At 43.3% G+C, this 19,827-nt stretch overlaps 1 protein-coding gene across 3 annotated transcripts; it reads left to right on the forward strand.

Annotated features, from left to right (window-relative positions):
• The first annotated feature begins 652 nt into the window (after positions 1 to 652).
• LOC140508232 (uncharacterized) lies at positions 653 to 19,559 on the forward strand. Of its 3 annotated transcripts, none has more exons than XM_072616021.1 (4): positions 653 to 802; positions 9,717 to 9,843; positions 10,871 to 10,966; positions 17,584 to 19,559. In XM_072616021.1, the coding sequence occupies exons 1-4, from the start codon at positions 770 to 772 to the stop codon at positions 18,726 to 18,728; spliced, it is 1,401 nt and encodes a 466-aa protein (XP_072472122.1). In that variant the 5' UTR covers positions 653 to 769; the 3' UTR covers positions 18,729 to 19,559. The 3 variants fall into 3 exon arrangements, with proteins under 3 accessions (XP_072472122.1, XP_072472123.1, XP_072472124.1); XM_072616022.1 differs by lacking the exon at positions 653 to 802 and adding an exon at positions 7,695 to 8,601; XM_072616023.1 differs by lacking the exon at positions 653 to 802 and adding an exon at positions 7,695 to 7,951.
• Positions 19,560 to 19,827: the final 268 nt, after the last annotated feature.

Here is a 19,827-nt window from a genome sequence, read left to right on the forward strand (position 1 = left end):
CCCAACTTTACCATTGCCTCCCACTTGCCCGACATTCAGGCCTCCCCCATTGGGACTCAGAAGGACCTCCTTCAGCCTCCCTCTCAGGACCCCCTGCCCCCAGCTCCAGTTCAGAGATTCCATTGTCCCACCAGCAGCTCAGGCACCAAAGCTCCTGCCTGGCCTCCCTTACCTGGACCTGTGGCTCTCCTGCTGGCTCCCTCTCAGATCCCAGATCCCTTTGCTTCCCTGTCTCCACTTTCCCTCCAGGGACCCAGATAAGCAATCTCCAAGGTTCAGCTCCCAGGAGGGTCCCAGGAGCCCCACCCCCACCCCTAGCTCCTAGGGAGACCCAGGACACAATTACTTTGTCTGCTCAGGCTCAGCGGCCCTACTGGGACGCTTCTGTCACCCCTCTCCTCCCCCAGCTCTGTTACACTGTCCTGGCTCCCAGAGCCTCCCTTAGCCTGGCCTCCTGCTGAGGAATGTGGCAGGGAAGAAGCAGGAGAGGGAGGGAAGTAGTCTTACTATCTGGCACCATCTCCATTTCCAAAGCTGACCCTTCCTGATACCTCTCACATTCTGTAGGTTGGGGTCTCTGCCCTGAGGGCAGGAGCAGAGCCTTTGTAACTCCTATGGGACCTCTCCTTCTGTAACTCCCTGTAGGCCAGCCTCCTGCCTGGGAAGGAAAGGAAAAGACTGTCCTCTGGAAGAGATCCTTCAGCTTCCCCCAGCTCAGCCTGCAGAGGACCAAGGCCTGGCCCAAGCAGGGAGCCTGGAGCCAGAGAGAATGGCCCCTGGGAGTCGCAGACCCCCAGCCCAGGTGAGTGCACGCCATCCTCAGATGTGACCAACATCAGCCAAAAAGGCCACTTCTGTAAACACAGAGGATTGTCTGTGATGCTGGTGAGATCTCACCTATGGGTTGTTTCTGTACAGAAGTAGATGTGGCGCTTCGTACAGGAGTAACAACACTGTCCTGCTCTCTCCTTCTGCGTTAATTAAACTGATTCACTGGTTCAGTGGCACTTTGAGATCTCAAGCACTGACCGCTCCCTCCCCCCGCCCCCCATTGCTGTCCTTGTATGTTTGTTAATGACTGAGTCGCCACAGGGACAGCCACTTCACTCATGAGTCTCTATTTCTTTCACACTCCCTTTACTCTCCTTCTGCATGGCTAGCACACACACGTGCGCACACATACACACACACACTTCTCCACCTCCTCTTTGTTTCTTTTAACCTACCTCTCTGTTGTAGCCACCAAAGGTCCAGGGAACCCCTTGATCCTGAGTCTTACCTGGCCAGGTCTGGAGTTAGGAAGAACTGTGTTCAGATGCTGCCTCAGACATTACCAGGGCTAACCCTGGGCAAGTCACTTAACCTCTGTCTGCCTCAATTTCCTTATCTGCAAAAATGGGGATGATAATAGTACTGCCTCTCAAGGTGGATCTGAGCCTAAATCATCAATCAAAGACACTTAACAATGGCCTGCCAGACATTGTGCTAAGCCCTGGGGATACAAGTAGAGGCAAAAGTGCCCTGCCTCAAGGAGTTCACAGTCTGATGGAGGAGACAGCAAGCCTATAATATATACAGTACAAAGCAAGCTCCTTACAGTACGCTTAGGGAATAATTAACAGTGGGGAGGCAGACTTGAGGGGGTGGGGAAGGCTTCCTGTAAGAGGTAGGATTTTCACTGGGACTCAAAGGAAGCCAGGGAGGTCTATAATCTGAGGGGGAGCAGGAGAGCCTGGTGTGAGGAATGGCCAGAGAACATGAGGGGAGGCAGAAGATGGAGGGGACCCCCAAGAGGCCAGTGTCACTGGACTGAAGAGGAGATGTTGGGCGGTTGGAACACTGGAAGGTAGGAGGGGGCAGGTTAGGAACTGAGCCTTCTGTACTTGAAGTAAGGCCCCGCTAGTGGGGGTGGGGATAATGTGAGGGGAAGTTAAGCTTGACCCATAGTAAGTGATCAGTCCATGGAGCTCACTTCCTCAGTGACCCCTTCTCCTACCCATGCCCCAACTGAGTCCCCAGTGGTACCAGGAAGTGACTGTGCAGCCTCCACCTGAAGACCTCCAAGGCTGCAAAAGCTGCCTGCACCTGGTGAAGGAGCTTCTTCTACCTCCGGGACAGCCCTCACTGTTGGGAGCTATTTGGGGTCACTTTAGGTTAGGTTAGGTTTTTTTTCCCCAGAACTTAAGTTCCGGTTGACCTATTTGTAACTTTCATACATCATTCCTGGTTTAGCTCTCTGGGCACCACCCAACCAATTAACATGTCCCTTCCAAAGTAGGATCCCTCCTTCCAATAATTGAACAAGGTGCCATGTGCTTTATTCTCTGGCCAAGTTAACATGAAGTGCCAGGTCCAGTCAGGAGTGATACTCAGTACAGGATGTTTATTGTAAACGCAGAGGTCCACGGATGGTGTTGGGTAAGACTGATGGAAGTTGTTCACCAGGAGCTATCCATGCTTACAAGGGTACAGAATCACCCCATTAAGGCTACTGGATCATGACTTCCCTTGGGCAGTCAGGTGGGCTCTCACATCTTACTAGCAAAACCAGCCTAGTGACAAAGCTGACTGGTCCGTTCTGGCCAAGACTGGCTGACGAGTGAGCAAAACCATGGGTTTTTTATACAATTTTTAGAAGGGCATAATGATATGGTGGGGGCAGGCTTTGAGTTTTATCTGGGGTACACAGAGGGAGTTCAGACAGTGCCTTAGAGCTGATCAATATGAAACTTATGCCCAGAGAATATAACCAGTGGGGGTAACTATGGCTGTGCCAACTCCTGTTTTAAACTTTTTAAATTTCAAAAAAGAGTTATTTGGCAGGGAGAGGGCACGTGCCTTGTAGTTACATTCACACATACATAATATGGAGGCTTTAGGAATTGCCCAGAAGCCACGTCTTCCCATCCAGTTGAAAAAAACAAGTTGGCCCTTTTTTGTTGTCCACAGATTCTTTCTATCCTTTGACTGTGAAGGGCTCTAGCATTGCTGACCCTGAATTTACTAGACACTTGTCTAGTATCCTCTGAGTCCTGTTGTGGGTTCCATTTTCTTTTTAAGACTTAAGTTGACTACTGAGTTTTCTCTCTATTGATGCTGATCTCTTGGGATGACAGTTTTTTCTTCTTATTGATATTATTTTCCTTGTGTCTTGATGATTAACTATTTGAATGTCCTTCATCGCCCTTGGGCTGACTTTCCACAAAGATATGAGGAGCTTGGGATCATCTTTATGCTTACTCTGAGTGAGTCCCATGAAACCTGCCTCCTCCCAATCTAGAATTCATATCAGCCCATCCCCAGATTTCTCCTCTGGTCCCTCATTAGAGGAGGGGTTCAGCACTTGCCCCTAAGAGTCCCATTTTTTCCATGCCAGCAAACCAGTTCTTTCTTGTCCTGGAAGTGACAATCAGTTTCAGAGTGGAATGTCTCCTTTTTGATGTTTTGAAAGATGAAATTATCTTGAAGACTAGACAAGACATTATTGGGTACTCTCCTTGAGAGGGATACAGACAGACAGACAGACAGAGAGCACACCCCAGCCAAAGTTTGTGAAATAAAGATTTCTCATCACTCCTTTCTTCTTCTTCTGGGCCAGTCAGATGTCCCTTTTCCTTGGAAGTCCAGCAACTGCTTCCTTCCTAGAAGGTAGATCTGGCTCCCGTTGCATGGATTTTTTCATCCCTTCACTAGCTAATGCCAATGAGCCAGCAGGAATCAGAGAAATGGTTTTCTTATACCCTAGAGTGTGGCTCACCCCACCAGATTTTGAAGGCAAGTTGTATCATTAACAGTTCAGCTAGTGGTGTTTATACATTGCACAAGAAGAAGGAAAATCAGTGGCTCTTCATTATATTGTGGCTGATTCTGCAGACCAAAAAGTGGGCTTGTTAAGAAAAATGGGCCTCATCAGTTACAGGAGATAGATGAGCCATGGTCCTTGTTAGTATAGCTAGTGGTACCAAATCCAGAGGAACTTCTTGTCTGGCTAGGTAAGGGAGGACAGCATTCTAGTGGTGCTGGTTGTTGGCCTTCCTTTGGGAAGATAACCAAAATGACATTGCTAGGTTAGAGTCAAGGTAGGGTGTGTCCAACTATGACTTATCAGAACAATATAAGCTCCAAGTGTTCTACCACAGGTCATGCACAAATAGTCCCTGGGAACATTTGGGGTGGGTTCTTTAAATTTGTGCATCTTGCATTCTTTTGAGCTACTTCAATTCTACTTTGCTCTTAGAGCCCAGCACCTACTCTGATGAGGGCATGCCATGCTAAGCTGTCCTGTGCCGGTGTCTCCCACGTCATACAATCAATCCCAAAGTTCTGAATAGAGACCTTGAGAGTGTCCTTGTATCATTTCTTCTGACCACCATCTGAGCACTTCCCCTGTGTGAATTCTCCATAAAATAGTCTTTTTGGCAAGTATCACTTTTGCATTCAAACATCATGGCCAGTCCATTGGAGTTGCGCTCCCTGAAGCAGTTTGAATGCTTGGAAGTTTAATTCTAGAAAGGACCTCAGTGTCTGATGTCTTATCCTGCAAAGGGATCTTCAAAATCTTCCTAAAAAAATTTCAAATGGAAGTGATTCAGTTTCCTGGCATATACTGGTAGATGGTCCAGGTTTCACAGGCATTCAACAGTGAGGTCAGCACAATGGCTCTGCAGACCTTCAGTCTGGTAGTCAGCCTAATATCTCTTCTCTCTCACACTTTCCCAAACACTGAGCTAGTTCTGGCAATGTGTGTGTCAACCTCTTTATCAATATGTGCATCCCTAGAAAGTATACTGCCAGGGTGAGTGAACTTATTCACAACATTCAAAACTTCTCCATTTGCTGTAAATTATGGTTCCACACATGGATAGTGGGGTGCTAGCTGGTGGAGAACCTCTGTTTTCTTGGTATTAATTGTTGGGCCAAAATTAACTGAGGCAGAAAATTCATACTTTGTTGCATCTCTGCTTCTAAGGCTACACTGAGTACATAGTCCTCTATGAACAAAAAATCAAGTACCAACTCTCCTTCTACTTTAGTCTTGGCTTGTTGTAGCCTTTTCAAGTTAAATGAGTTACCATCAGTACAGAAGCTGACCTTGATGCCATGTTCATCCTCACTGAAAGCATCTGACAGCTTTGTTATAAACATGCTAAAAAGTAAAGGAGCAAGCACATAGCCTTGTTTCATTCCATTGGTACCCAGGAAAGCATCGGAGCATCATATATTATCCAGACCCCAGGCAAGCATGCTCTCACGGAATTGACATACAGTACTGATGAATTTCTCTAGGCAACCAGATTTTGACATAATTTTCCATAAGCCCTCATGACTAACAGGATCAAAGGCCTTGGTCAGATCTACAAATGTTGTGTACAAACCTCTGTTTTGCTCTCAGCATTTCTCCTGAAGTTATCTGGCAGCAAACACCATATCAACTGTTCCTCGGCCCTTTCTGAAGCCACACTGGCTCTCAGGTATATAACCATCTTCCACGTGAAAGATCAGCCTATTATGGAGGACTCTGGCACAAAACTTGCCAGCAATGACTAAGAGAGAGCTTTCTCCTGCCTTATGAATATCACAAGGCAATTATTTCCTTTACCTTTATAGAAATGGACAACGGAGGCATCCTCCTGGGGGATAACCTCCTCTTGCCATATAACCTAGAAAATTTCAGTCAGCTTTTGTATGAGCAATGGACCCCCTACCTTGTAAATCTCAGCTGGAATAGAATCAGCACCAGGTGCTTTGCCACATGAAAGGAGCCTAATGGCCTTCAAAACTTCTTCAATTGGAAGTTCAGCTAAGGAGGGATTGACTTCAACCTGAGGTAAACGGTCAATGGCCTCAGCATTGATTGATGATGGTCTGTTGAGAACACTGTGGAAGTGTTCAGCCCATCTCCCCAGGATCATGTTCTTATCAGCATGGAATGGTTGAGATGCACCATGGTTTTTTGATCCATAAATAGCCTTCAGAGAATCATAAAAGAACTTTGGATTATTACTCTTAGCATCCAACTGAAGTTCCTCTGCCTTCTTACTGAGCCAAGAATCCTGCATTTCTCTAAGCTTTGTTTGTACTTACTTTTGAAAGAGTTAAAAGCTTCCTTCTTAGAAATGGATGAACTGTCCTGCTAGCAAACCCTATGGAGTTCTCATTTTTCATGTAGCAGCTTCTGAATTTCCCCATCATCATCAAACCAGTCTTAATGTTTGCAACTGTGGTGACCTAGTAAATGTAGTACTATACATCACATCTCTGAAAGCTGCCCACTCCTCTTCTGCTCTTCTGTTGCTGGCTCTGTGATGGCTCTACTTTCCCTCCGAGTTAGCTATGACCTGTTCCCCCTCAGAGAAGTATTCTAATGTGTTAACATTAAGTCTTCTCATACTCATCTTGCCTAGGAGCTACCACTTTTTTGATTGCAAATATTTAGATTGGGAGGATAAGTCTATGATCTGTCCAGCACTCTGCACCACACATTGCCTTCCTCACTGTAACATCCTGTGTATCTCTTCTCCTTACTATAACATAGTCTATTAAATACAGATGTTTGCTGCAAGGGTACATCATGAAGTTTTATTGCATTTAAGTAAGTTGAAGACATTGTTGGTGATGAAATGCGCAAATCTTCAGTAGTAAGTGACCATTACTGTTGCTATTTCCAACTCCATTCCTCCCAAGGACTCCCTGCCATGTCTGGTAGTCTGAGCCTACTTTAGCATTAAAGTTACCCAGAATTATTAGCTTGTCCTCTTTCAGCACATTGATGATAAGGGTCTCCAGGTATTCAGAAAATTTTTCTTTGACACCATCAGGGTTCATCATGGTGGCAACATAGGCACTGTTGATGGTGGCATGATGTTTTTCTGCAAGTGGCAATCACATTGTCATGAGCCTGTCATTCACTCCTTTTTGGCAGACATACCAATTTGCTGACTAGATTAGCTTTGATTGTAAAACCTACACCAGCTTCACAGTGCTCTCTTTCACTGCACCCACTTCAGAAAAATGTGTATCCAGCTCCAACTTCGTAAACTGGCCTTCATTTGCAAGCCTTGTTTCACTCAGGGTTATTATTTGGATGTGATAACTGCTGAGCTCTCTTGCTACAAGAGCTGTTAGTCTTTCAGGTCTACTGGATTTTGTGTTGTCCATAAGTGTGTCATCACATTCCATGTGCCAATTGTGAATAGAATTGTCTTTGTAGATGTTTTTGTACTTTTTTTGTGTTTCAACCACAGAGTAGGATTCCCTACCTGCCAAGGTAATCAGGCCGGGGTTGGGTAAGCAGACCATTTTTAGGGCACATTTTCTAGCCTTTTTCTCACACCAGGAGGTGAACAGTGCAGTCCTTAAAAGGCTACTCAGACATGCAGGGGGCTGCCAAATCCTGCTGCTGCTTCTAGTAAGAAATGACCCTATGGACTGGGCTGCCTTTGCGTAGGTTTGTGACTACAGCTCTGAGTATATCCATACCTGCTGCTTCATCACTTGCCTATCAGCACAGGACTTTGAGATAGGTAAAAGTGGTAAAAATGGCATGGGTGATGTCTTTGGATTCATGTGTAAATTGGATTTAAATGAGGCAGAGTTGCACAAAGCTCTGGGCCTCACTCTCTCCTCCAGAGTCATCACAATCCAGTGGCAGGACAGAGTCAAGATGACTGGTAATGGCTTGAGACACAGTGGATGATCCTGGCATCTTCAATGAGTAACCAAGCTCTAAGCACTCCACAGTACCTGCTTCAGCTGCCTTCATGGCTGTTGGAACAAATTGTTCTCATCCTCCCATTCGACCAGGGGAAGTCTTCACATGCCTGGGGTAGACATCCCCTTAACTCACCGATGGGTGTTAAACCCCTCGATTACCCTCAGTCTGGTTTAGGCCATCTACTGAAATGGTTTACCAGGAACCAACTGTATATGCTACAGCTTCTTGGAGCCACAGGTAAGAGTCAGGTAGACACCAAAGGTGGATGAGCAGCCCTGAAATAGGCTCAGCAGTGCTCACATTAGAGGTACTAGTCTTCCCTGAACACACTCTACACCCCAAAGGGCATTCCAGAGATGGGTAAGTCCTCTCTTTTTAGCAATGGGGTCTTTTTATACCAATTAGAAGAGGGAAGTAGACACTGAAGGAAACCAACCATTGCAGTTAGTCCTGTGGTTCATGTAGGAGTCATGCACAGCAAAATGGAAAACACAAAGCAAAATGGATTCAGTTCTATTCTCCCTGACATTAAATTTCCACACTCCACACGTGTGATGGAGCCAACATGAACTGGCTGGCAAGAGCCAATTGTTAAAATTTCCATGTGAGCATCTGGTCCTAGGAAATTCAACTACAAGTGAAGGCTTGATTATTATTATTTTTTTAAATTTTTTAGACATAAGAAAATGATGTTCATGAAAAACAAAAATCTTCAAAATGTGTTGTATGTATTTTTTTCCAGAAAGCTGGTTGTTAAATAAATTTAATAGCACACCATTGTCTATCTCCCTCCTGTTTTAGATTTATCTCCCTTAGGTTTCTGTGCTGTAGGGATTCCAGTACACTCCTTCCCCCCATCATGTGAGGACATCTGGAAAGCAGGCTGGGTATAACAAAATGGGAGATAGTGGGTAGAGGAAGTTAGGGGCATGGTACTGTACTCTACTCCACTAGATCCAAAGGGGGAGGGCAGAAATGGCAAGAATGCTTATGAGAAAATGCCTGGTTATAGATCTAGGCCCAGAGCCCAAGAAAGTCCACTTGTCAGGGTAATCAAGACTGAAAAAGGAAGAAAAGTCTAGAAAAAAGATCCAGTCAATCAACAGTGTTTTAAAGTGCCTGCTATTTCCCAGCTACTGTACTAGGTACAAGAGATAAAGCTCCAAAGAATGAAATGATCCCTACTCAAATGAGCTTATGTTCTAAAGGAGGGGATAACAAGCACCAAAACAGAAATAACATCAATAAAAAAAAAGATATGACATCAAATAAATCAAAGGGGCTCCAGGCCCAGTGTAGTAGGGAGAACACCAGCAGCTGGAGACAGCAGGCGTGACTATACAGAATAGGGTGCTTGAGGTAGGAGAAGGGGCCTCCAAGGTGGAGGGAAGCAGGGAGGGAGCTCCAGGGAAGGGAGGTGGACGTGGAGAACCCAAGAGAAGGCCTATGTGGCTGGATCTCAGAGGATAGGAGGCTGAGGAGTATCTAATGAGGCTGGTAGGAGATGTTGGGGTGAGTTGGGTAGCAGGCCTTGCCAGCCTTAGGAGAGGGTTGGTGTTTGATCTGAGAACAAGAGGGATCCACTGGGATCGGTAGAGTGGAGTAGTCACATGGCCAAATCTGTACTTACGGAAAATGACTGGCAGAAGTGCAGAGGGCAGATGTGAGGCAGGTGTGGAAAGAAGAGAAGGGAATAAGCATTTATGTAGCACCTACTCTTTTATTCTAACTGCAAATATAAAAGTTTTTCTCAACACTGTATTGAGCTTTTCATGACTATGCCTCTTGCCATGACTAATTTGAACCAAAGTTGCTACAGCCACAACGTAGAGTACTAATGGTCACAGCTAGCCGTAGGGGAGACTCTGACACTCACAAAGGGATGACCTTTGGGGAAATCCCTTTTTTGTGCTCGTATTTCCTTATGTAAATTGATGAGCATTGGACTAGATGAATTCTGGAGTCTCTTTCAGCTCTAATCCTATGACTTTTGATGGTTTAGGAGTTGGTGACATTCCAGGATGTAGCCGTGAACTTCAGCCCAGAGGAGTGGGCCCTCTTGGACCATCCTCAGAAGGAATTGTACAAGGAGGTCATGCTGGAGAATGCCTGGAACCTACTGTTTCTAGGTAAGGACCATTTCTGTAGCTACGAATCTATTATCAAAGGGACTTTCTTCATTCCTTCCCTGGTGTGCATGGTTTCTGGCATTTATCAATTATTAGAAAGGTCAAAATGTGGATCTTTTGTGTCCAAGAGACCGAGTCCTGCTGCTGCCTGGTTTCCTGTAAAAGGTATTTTCTGTGTGTAACAGGGAGTGGGGTCCCCTTTATTGCTCCTGAAGTTCTCTCTTACTGCTTCTAGGGAGCCTGAGCTCACAGGCCATAATCAGTGTTGATGAATTTCAGACTTAGAACTCATCTCAGAGTTTTTATCTAGTTCCTCTCTACTTCAGCATGCATTTTGTCCTCCAAGTTCCTGAAAACTGCTCAGACAACTTTTTCACAAAGATGGGCGGTGAAGGGAACCCACTACCTCCCAAAGTATGTCCTTCTTCTTTGAATTGGGGCTGATCTTTGGTGTTCTTGTCAACGAGCATAAATTTGCATCTCACCGCTCCTAGTCTCACTCTTAGAAGCCTGCTATACCAAGCTGGTCCTTGGTTTTACTTCCTACATCCCCAGAATTCCAGTGCCAGCGGGAGGAAAGGAAGACAAGGGAATAAACATTTACATATACTTACTATGTGCCAAGCATAGTGGAAAAAATGCTGTCTAATTAGATCTTCACAACAAGCCGTGAACTAGATAATAAATGTCCCCATTTTACAGTTGAGGAAACTGAGATAAACAGAAGTTAAGTGACTTGCCTGGAACACTTAGCTAATGTGTCTCAGACCAGATTTGAGCCTCAGTTTCTAGATAATGGAATCTATTGAATTTGCCCATCCTATGAAGGAAGTGGAGAAGACAGAATTTTCTGATTCCAAATTGGCTTCCAAATGATCTTCCCATCCCTCAGTGAAGTTCCCAACTAGAAATACCATGATAACAATCCTTGAGGAGTACTGGGAACCCTCCTGTGGCCTCTTTTCCTAAAGAGAACTACATTACCAGTGTGTCTCCATACTCATCTTTTCTTTATTCCCATGTGCAGGACTTCCAGTTCCTAGAGAAGATTTGCTCTCCCATTTTGGACAAAGGGAAGCACTATGGATACTGGAGAGAGAAAGTCCAAGAATCTCCTATTCAGGTGAGTGAAGGAAAGCAGGTGTATGAGGGCTGTTATCACAAAGGCTAGCTACATACCACAGTGAAGGGAATGTCAGATTGGGGGTCAAGAAGACCCAACTTACAATTCTTTTTTAGCAGTAGAATCCTGGGTAAGTCACTGAACCTTAGTTTCCCCATCTGTGAAATGAAGGGGTTGGACTGTATGGTCTTTCACTTCTGTTCCAGTGATAAAAGTACAATCCCATAAGCTGCACTGTTTGAACTTTGGGTCATGGAACTCTCCTTAAGGAATCCAGAAAGGGCCCGAGCTGTCTGATACAGGATTTTTCCTAGACTATCTTCAAGTCAACAAGCATTTATTAAGTGCCTGCTGTGTGCTAAGTGCTGGGGATTCAAAGAATGGCGAGGGACATCCCCTATTCTCAAGGAGCTCACAGACCAGTGAGGAAGAGAACATGGACAGAGCCATGTACAGCATGTTATGTACAGGTTAAACTGGAGCTACTCAAGGGAGGGAAGACATTCAGATCAAGGAAGGTTGGAAAACCCTTATTGTGGAAGGTAAGCTTGAGCTGGGGCTTCAGAGAAGCCAAAGGGAGAATTTCAGGAATGAGGGTCAGGGAAAGCCCATGGAGACTGGAGGTGGTTTGTCCTGTTCAAGGCATAGGAGGGAGGCCTTTGCTACTGGACTATAGCATAGGTGAAGGGGAAGTAAGATGAAGGAAGACTGGAAAGGGAAGAGAGGGGCAGATAAGGAAGGCCCCTAACATCCTAGCAGAGAAGTTTCTATGTCATCCTGGTGCTAGGGAGCCATTGCAGTTTAGTGAGGAGGCAGTGACATGAGCAGATATGAGCTTTAAGAAGGTGAATTTGACATCTGGGTAGAGCATTGACTGGTCTAGGGAGAGACTCAAGACAGCGAGACAAAACAGCAGGCTTTTTCAATCCTGCAGATGTGAGGTAATTGGGGAATGAACCTAGAAGGTGGCAGTGTTGAGAGAGAAGCAGGGAATGTATGCGAGAGATGTTACCAAGGTGGAATCAACAGCACTTTCCAAAAGATTGAAAATGGAGAGAAGGTGATGGTACATGAGCTAGAGAGATGGTGAGAGGTGGGTGACATCTCTATTATGAGCCTGGACAATCAGGAGGGTGACCTGGATAGTGTTAGGAAAGAAGGAAGGTGGGAGGATTGGGGGAAAGATAATGAGGTTAGTTTGGAACATGGTAGGAGGAGAACCCAAGGAGAAGAGTGTCACCCAACTTAAAAGAAAGTATCAATGGAAAGGGAGTGATTGACAGTGTCAGAAGCTGCAGAGAGATTAAAAAGGGTGAGGATTGATTTAGCAATTATGAGATCACTGGTAACTTTGGGGATAGGAGTATCCATTGAACAGTGAAGTCGGGAGCTGGACTGCAGAGTTTTGTAGAAATTAAGGGTAAAGGAGATCAGAAGCATAGATGGCCAGCTCTAGGTTCCCTTTTGCCATGAAAGGGAAGAGAGGCCTACAGTGCTATGTACTGGAGATGGCTGGATTGAGATGGATCAGTGCTTGGAGGACTGGGGAGAAATTTCATTTGTGGCAAAAGAAAAAGAGCCAGTAGAAATGGAGAGATGGAAAATGAATGAGAAAATGGCGATGGTAGAGTAGGGAATATGCTGGAGGAGTGGATGGGATGGAATGGGATCACTTGAGTATGTTTGCCTTGTCAAGCATGAGAGAAAGGGATAAAGGTAGAAAAGAAGGCGTCTGATTTATGTGAGCTAAAGAGGGAGTAGGAGAGTTCTTGGCAAATGTCCCGTTGTTTCAGTGAAATATGAGGCCAAGCGGTCAGGTGGGAACAAGTCATGTGGTAGGGATGGGGAGGAATGAGAAGATCCAGAAAAGCTGCTATGGAGTCAGTTAGGGAGATGTCAAAGGATTGCCTTGCCCCAATCAGGGCCCAGTTGAAAGGATGGGACCTAAATTTGTAGTGGACAGAGGCAAGCTGGCTTCATGGTTTTCTTTCTTTTTATTCAGCAGTACATGAGTAGGACCGATGACCAGTGTCTCGGCTGGAGTAATCCAAGGCTGAGGCTTGCATAAGTCATCCATCTAAGTTCCTTTCATGATCTTTATGGTTCATTCTTTGTTTCCAAGAATGGAGAATCATTGGCTAGATTCACATAGGTAGCTGCCATCCTCAGTTTACGTAGGAGGGAGGTAGAGACTCCCAGGTTTCTTATAGAGGACACCCTCCAGCAGCCTTTGGGACCTCCAGTATTTGGTCTGTGATATAATCAGACAAAAGCAACTCTTTTTAGGTTATAAGGTGAAAGAAAACAGAAAACAGGACTGAGACCAGAAGCTGTATTTGACCAATGGAGAGAGACCCCATTTTAGGGCTTAAGGTAGTGGGGAGGGCTCTGTATGGGCCTGGGCCCAGTCAGTCAATGAATACACATTTATTCAGTGCCCTCTATGTTCTAAGCACTACATTAAGCTCTGGGAATACACAGGAAGGCAAGAGTCTCTGATATCAAGGAGTTCACAATCTAGTATCAAAACAGGTTTGAGAAGAAAGTGACAAATCACAAGCCTCAGTCTTAAGTGACCTGGGCAGATCACCCAGTTTTGGTATGGAATTACAGTAAATTCAACAAGGACATAAGGAAGAAAAAGGAGAGAGGAGAATGGCAGCTCCAGAAAGAGAGCAGAGTTGAGGAGAAAGCAGTCAAAATAGTAATACAGCTAATAATATCTAACAGTTATATAGTGTCCTGTGCATGCTTCAAACTTTACAAATATTGTCTTAATTGCTCCTCCTGGGAATCCTGAAAGTAGGTGCTATCCCTCCCTTTACAGATAAGGAAACTGAGACCAACAGACACACTATGACTTGCCCAGGGTAACGTTGCAAGTAAGCTTCTCAGGTGGTTCTGGAATTTGGGTCTTCTTGGCTTCAGGTCCAGCACACAATCCCTTGTGCCATCAGCTATATTTTAATGGATAACCAGACTGCAGTGAAAATGTTCCCTTATATATGGGTGAGGGGGAAGATGGGAGAAGAGCTTTATAGGTTATCTTACTGAGAGTTGGGAATGTTTTATTTTTAGCTCATCAAAGTTATCAAAATTAAAAAACTGAATTCCTAGATACCATGCAAAAGATTTTTTTTTTCTATTGCTTAATGACAAGTAGTGTATTAAATGATATATATGCTTGAAGTACAATTGCACATATTTCTTTGGGTTTTTTAAACAATATTTATATAATAAAACCAGCCTTTCTAAGGAAAGAATTTCTTTCTAAGGAAAAAATCTCTTCAGATATAGCTTTTTTCTTTCTACCACTGGCAAACTAGCTATACTGTCACAAGAACTCTTCTCAATGACTGACCGATGTTGCCAACGAATTCCTTTGGAAATCTACCAGGTGGCAGAGCATTAACATAAGTACGGGATAAGTTCAAATCACAAAAGAGCCTTAAGACTGTAATGAGGGCCAGTATAAGGACTGTCTTTGTAGAAAGCCTGTGATGGTCCATAATGGTTTCAAGATCACTTGTAACACGTTCATGGTGTCCAAAAAGCCTGCCATCCATGCAGGTATCTGTAACGTCTTGATCCGGTGATTACCTGGTGATGAGCTGTGCTTACAAGATGCCCTGGGAATGAGGGAAGTACTCTGGTGTAGTGACAGAAAGCAAATGGCTACAAGGGCGTGCCTGGGACTATCCACTGGGAGTCCATTTGTACTTGAATTTCTGACTCTTCTGAGGGCTTGGGAAACAATTTGATCTCAGGTTGAGAAGATGAAGGAACATGTTACACTTAAAAGGGGTCAGATTTTGATGTAATTATTACATGAACTTGAAAAGCAATGTATACTGGATCAAGAGTGTTTGGAATTACTGCAGAAAGAAAACTGTTGTGCTTGGAACATATACATGTTTATTGTTCCAGAAGAAAATATCTATATAACTTTATTTCATTTTTATTTAAATATTTTCATAACAAAATTGGACAATTATTTTCTGCTAAGGATCCGTTAAAGAATTTTTAGTACAAACTCCTTAGGTCATTATCGTGGAGACCCAAAGGGTTTCTCAGCCACAAAATGGCTAAGGATTCAATAGGACCCATAGGGGTCCTATTGCTATCCATTTCCTAACAGATGAATGACAGGCTTAAGGTGCAGTATAAGACATAGCATGTTTGCACATGGTGCATAAATGGATTTTAAAACTGGTAATTATTACAAGATTTTTCTTTTTTTCTTTGTCTTATTGGGAAACAGAGACAATGAAAGATAAATTTTTAAGAATAAATAGATAAAGATTATCCTAAAAAAGTGGTGAACTAGAACAGAATATTTCATATATATACATATATATATTATTCATCTATGTAGAATAGATGAATACAAAAAAAAAGGTTGGCAGTCATGATGTGATGTTGGACATGAGAACAGAAAAAATAAGTGGGATCATGGGGGAAATTAACCTACATCTGTGGACATGATAGGTAGTAAAATAATATTACATGTAATATATAATATTAATGTTCTGTTTATATGTCACAAATGGAACATTTATGGATCTGAACGCCTATAAGAGAGATTGGATATAATATTGAAAATTGCTACACAACATTACTATTTCTTAGCAAATGAAATTTATAAAGAATGACTATGCATCTACATAATGCATCAACACTTGTTAATAAAGAGAAATAGGAAGAAACAAGACCAAATAAAAAGTATCAGCAACAACTGGCATTTGAAAAAAGGCTTGAAAGTATGATGGAGTTCCTGCAGAGGGGTGTGGAGAGGGGCAAGGTGGGCTAGGGAATCGCATGCCTCCTGGGACTGTAGGCTTCTTGACTCTGGGAGGTCTGCAGAGGTCTAGGGGCATTAGTGGTTGGGGGTGTTGCTGTGAAGACCAGCAGCAAACAGGCCACTTTTGGGAAAGAACAAGGATCTCAGAGATTCCCCCCCCCCCCAAGATTTCCTGCCCCTCTGTAGTGCTGTGATATTCACAGTGCCTTCAGCAGCCATGAATATGCCAGCGCAATTCTCAATCGTGAAATACAACAGACTCTCCACATGGAAGACAGAACCAAAACATTTATTCAAACACCAGAAAGCCAAATCCATCACAGCAACAAACAAATTCATGCACAATCACTGTGCAGAGAGCAACACCATCCCCAAGCCTTCCCACAAAGCAGCTCCCTTAAATTAAATCACAAACAAACTCTCCCACTCACAATAGCCAGCTGCCTGCTTTCTCCCCTTTGCTCTAACTACTCTGAACAATTTCCTCTCAGCTCCACCCATTCAGCAAACTCCTCCCACCACAGGCTCCATATGACTCAGACTTCCATGTGACCCAGGCAAGTTACATGGGGCTAGTAATGAATGGGAAAGCTCTTGCCATTTAAATTATCATTACATTTTTAAGTTATCATTATACCCACATAGTGTCATGTGCAGGATGTCCCTGCTGGACCTATGGCATCTATGTTTATGGATGGACTACACATCCTGAATGTAGGCTGCTTGTCTGAGTGTGGAACATGAGTGGAAGAAGACAGACGTTCAAATCCTGCCATTAACTCTTAGAAGCTGTGAACCTTGTCTGAGCCTCAGGCAAAGATCGGAGATGGCTCTACTTAAAGGCATCTTTACACCAAAAGTATGGCTCCTACAGTCAATGCAGAGAATCAGAATCTTAACCTCTGAGAATCCCCCAACTATGCTGACAAGCCACTGAAGGGTGGTAACATAGAGGGACATACAGTCATTAAGAAGGAAAATACTCGCCAGAAGACTGGGCTGGAACTGATTGTGTCAGGGATCATTGTCCCATCTTGGTACTTGGCAATCGTTGCCTTCTATTCGAGGGTAAGATATTGGTCCACTGCTTACAATCATGGAACTTAATGCTGCCTTCCCAAAGAAACTATTTTTCAAACAACTGAATGCAGGATAGTAATCACTATTTTTAATAAGCACAATGAATCTACAGAATGATAGGAACTATAAGTTTAAAACATCCAACCAAATTTATATTTCAAAAATATCTGAACTTAATTCTTTACAGTACATTTCTCATACTGTTCATTAACTCATATTTGTACAATAATGTCTCTAAAATAATATTACAGACATACCAAGTGCCCTCCTCGCACTGAGTATCTGTTTAACCTACTGCTTACACCACAGTCTGTACACACATCTCCAAATCCAAACAAGTGAACATGCAAGGATAAAATAGTTTGACTACTACCATGAACAGTGCTTGCCCCATCCCTAAATTGTAGTATCAGTTGCAGAGATGTTAGTCTGGCCACTCACCCATTCTGAGCTCATGCTCTGAGTTGTGAATCTAATGAGAATGCTGGGACTGCCTGTGTCTCAGGTTCCAGTGTGATTGTTGGTAAACCTCTGTGGAAATTAAATCATCCTGATGATGTGAGCTAAAATCATTTTGAAATAATTGATTCTGCCCATGTGAGTTTGAAGACTCTTCTCTTTCCCTAAGGAAATAGATTCCAAATCAGTTTCCTTTCGGTCAATGGAGAGAAGAGGACATATTTGTGTATATGTGCGTGTGCCCCTATATATATACGTGTTTCTCTGTTTCCTTTAGATGGAGAGGCTAGACTTGAAATGAGGAAGGCTACTGCCAAGTGGAGCTATTCTATGGAAGGGTCACAACAACAAAGGTCCATGAATGGTATTTACTCTGACCTCAACTGGAAAGAAATCTGTGATTCTGCTATCAAGACTGACAAAAAACAAAAGAGTAACGGTGAATTTGATAAAGATACAAGGAGTTTCGGACAATATTCGGTCCTAATTAACTGCAAGAGAATGACCTCAGGAAATGGCTGTTCTCAGGATAGTACCTGTAGCAAATGCTCTATGGAACAGGTAAAGGTGGTTGAGAAGCCTCCTGAAGTGGAAACTGATCAATGTGAGATGGCCTTAAGCTTGAATTCAAACCTAATTATACCTCAGAAAAGTCATACTGGAGAAATACTTTGTACAGGTAATGAAGGTGAGAAGACCTTCAGCAGTAATTCAAAACTCATTGAACACCAGAAAATTAATAATGGAAAGAAACATTGTGATTGTAATGAGTGTGGGAAAGCCCGTATGGGACAGTCATCCACTGTCCACCATCAGAAATTTCATGCTAGCGGAAAGCTACATAATTGTATGCAGTGTGGAAAGGCCTTCAAGAAACAATCCTCCCTTATCTCCCATCAGAGAATTCATGCTAAAGAGAAACCCCATGAGTGTCATGAATGTGGTAAAGTTTTTGATGAAGAGTCATCCTTTATTGTACATCAGAGAACTCATGCTAAAGAGAAATGTTATGAATGTAATCATTGTGGAAAGACTTTCAGACAGAGGTCCAACCTTGCTGAACATCAGAGAATCCACACTGGAGAAAAACCTTTTGAATGTAATCAGTGTGGAAAGACTTTCAGACACAGCTCCAGTCTTGTTAATCATCAGAGAATCCACACTGGAGAGAAACCTTATAAATGTAATGAATGTGGAAAGGCTTTCACACAGAGCTCCAATCTTGCTCAACATAAGAGACTTCACACTGGAGAGAAACCCTATACATGTAATGAATGTGGAAAGACTTTCACACACCACTCCAGTTTTACACTACATCAGAGAATACACACTGGAGAAAAACCTTATGAATGTTATCGATGTGGAAAGAGTTTTAGACAGAGTGTCAGTCTTGCTGTACATCAGAGAATTCACAGGAGATAAATGTGATTAATGTGGAAAGACTTTCAGATGCAGCGCCAGTTTTGCCATGCATCTGAGAAGCCAAACTGGAGAGAAACATGAATGAAAACATGTGGTAAGACTTTCTAGCAACAGTCTTCCCTGATTTCCCATGGGAAAATCCATTCTAGATATAAATGTTATCCATATAATGAATGGAGAAAGGCTTTCAAATGGACTATAGAGCTGGTTAGACATCAGAAAATTCATTTTGGACACAAGATCTATATCAACTCAATATGGGAAGACCTTCAGTCAGAGATCATCTCTTCCTTTCCATCTGACCATTCAGGGTGGAGAGTAACATTATGGATGTGGTCAATTGGGACAAGTCTTTCGTTGGAAGATGGAAATCCCTAGAGATCACCATAGTCACACTGGAAAGAAGACTTATAAAAGCAATGATTACGAAAAAGCCTTGACATGAAGGTCATACTTGATTATACAATGGATAAATTATGCTAGAGATCAAAGTTATGGATCTAATAAATAAAAGAAGCCTCTTGCTTAAGCACAGTCTTAATTAGACAGCCCAAATATCATACTGTGTATAAAGCCCTATAAATATAATGACTTTTACTATGAGATGTCACTGATTTTCAGTACTCCTTAATAATAATTCATAGCACATACCATAATTTCGTCACCCATTTTGTAGTCAGTTAACACTCTCTAGTTTCCTGTTCATTGCTAACACACAAAATTCTGATATAAATGTTGGGGTAACTGTTGGACACTTATTTCTCTAATGATTTCTTTTGGCTGGTGGATGGCACGATGAATAAAATGCTATACGTGTTCAGTCATTTTTCAGTTCTGTCTGATTTTGTGACCCCATTCTGGGTTTTCTTGGGAAAGGTACTGAAGTGGTACATTTCCTTCTCCTTCCACTGGTGCCCTTGAATGGGCCTGATCTCCAGTCATCATCCTGATCTTGCCCTACAAACTGCCAGGCTGTAGGTTTTTGAAGCTTAAAGGCTGGGAGTAAGCGAGAATACGCCAGGCAAGAAATGCCCCATTTGGGCAGAGGAAAGAGCTGATGCCTAGGTAAGCAAGAGACTGTACTTGGTTCTGGCACCTA

This window comes from Notamacropus eugenii, chromosome 5 (genome assembly GCF_028372415.1).
Source record: "Notamacropus eugenii isolate mMacEug1 chromosome 5, mMacEug1.pri_v2, whole genome shotgun sequence".
Lineage (NCBI taxonomy): Eukaryota > Metazoa > Chordata > Mammalia > Diprotodontia > Macropodidae > Notamacropus > Notamacropus eugenii.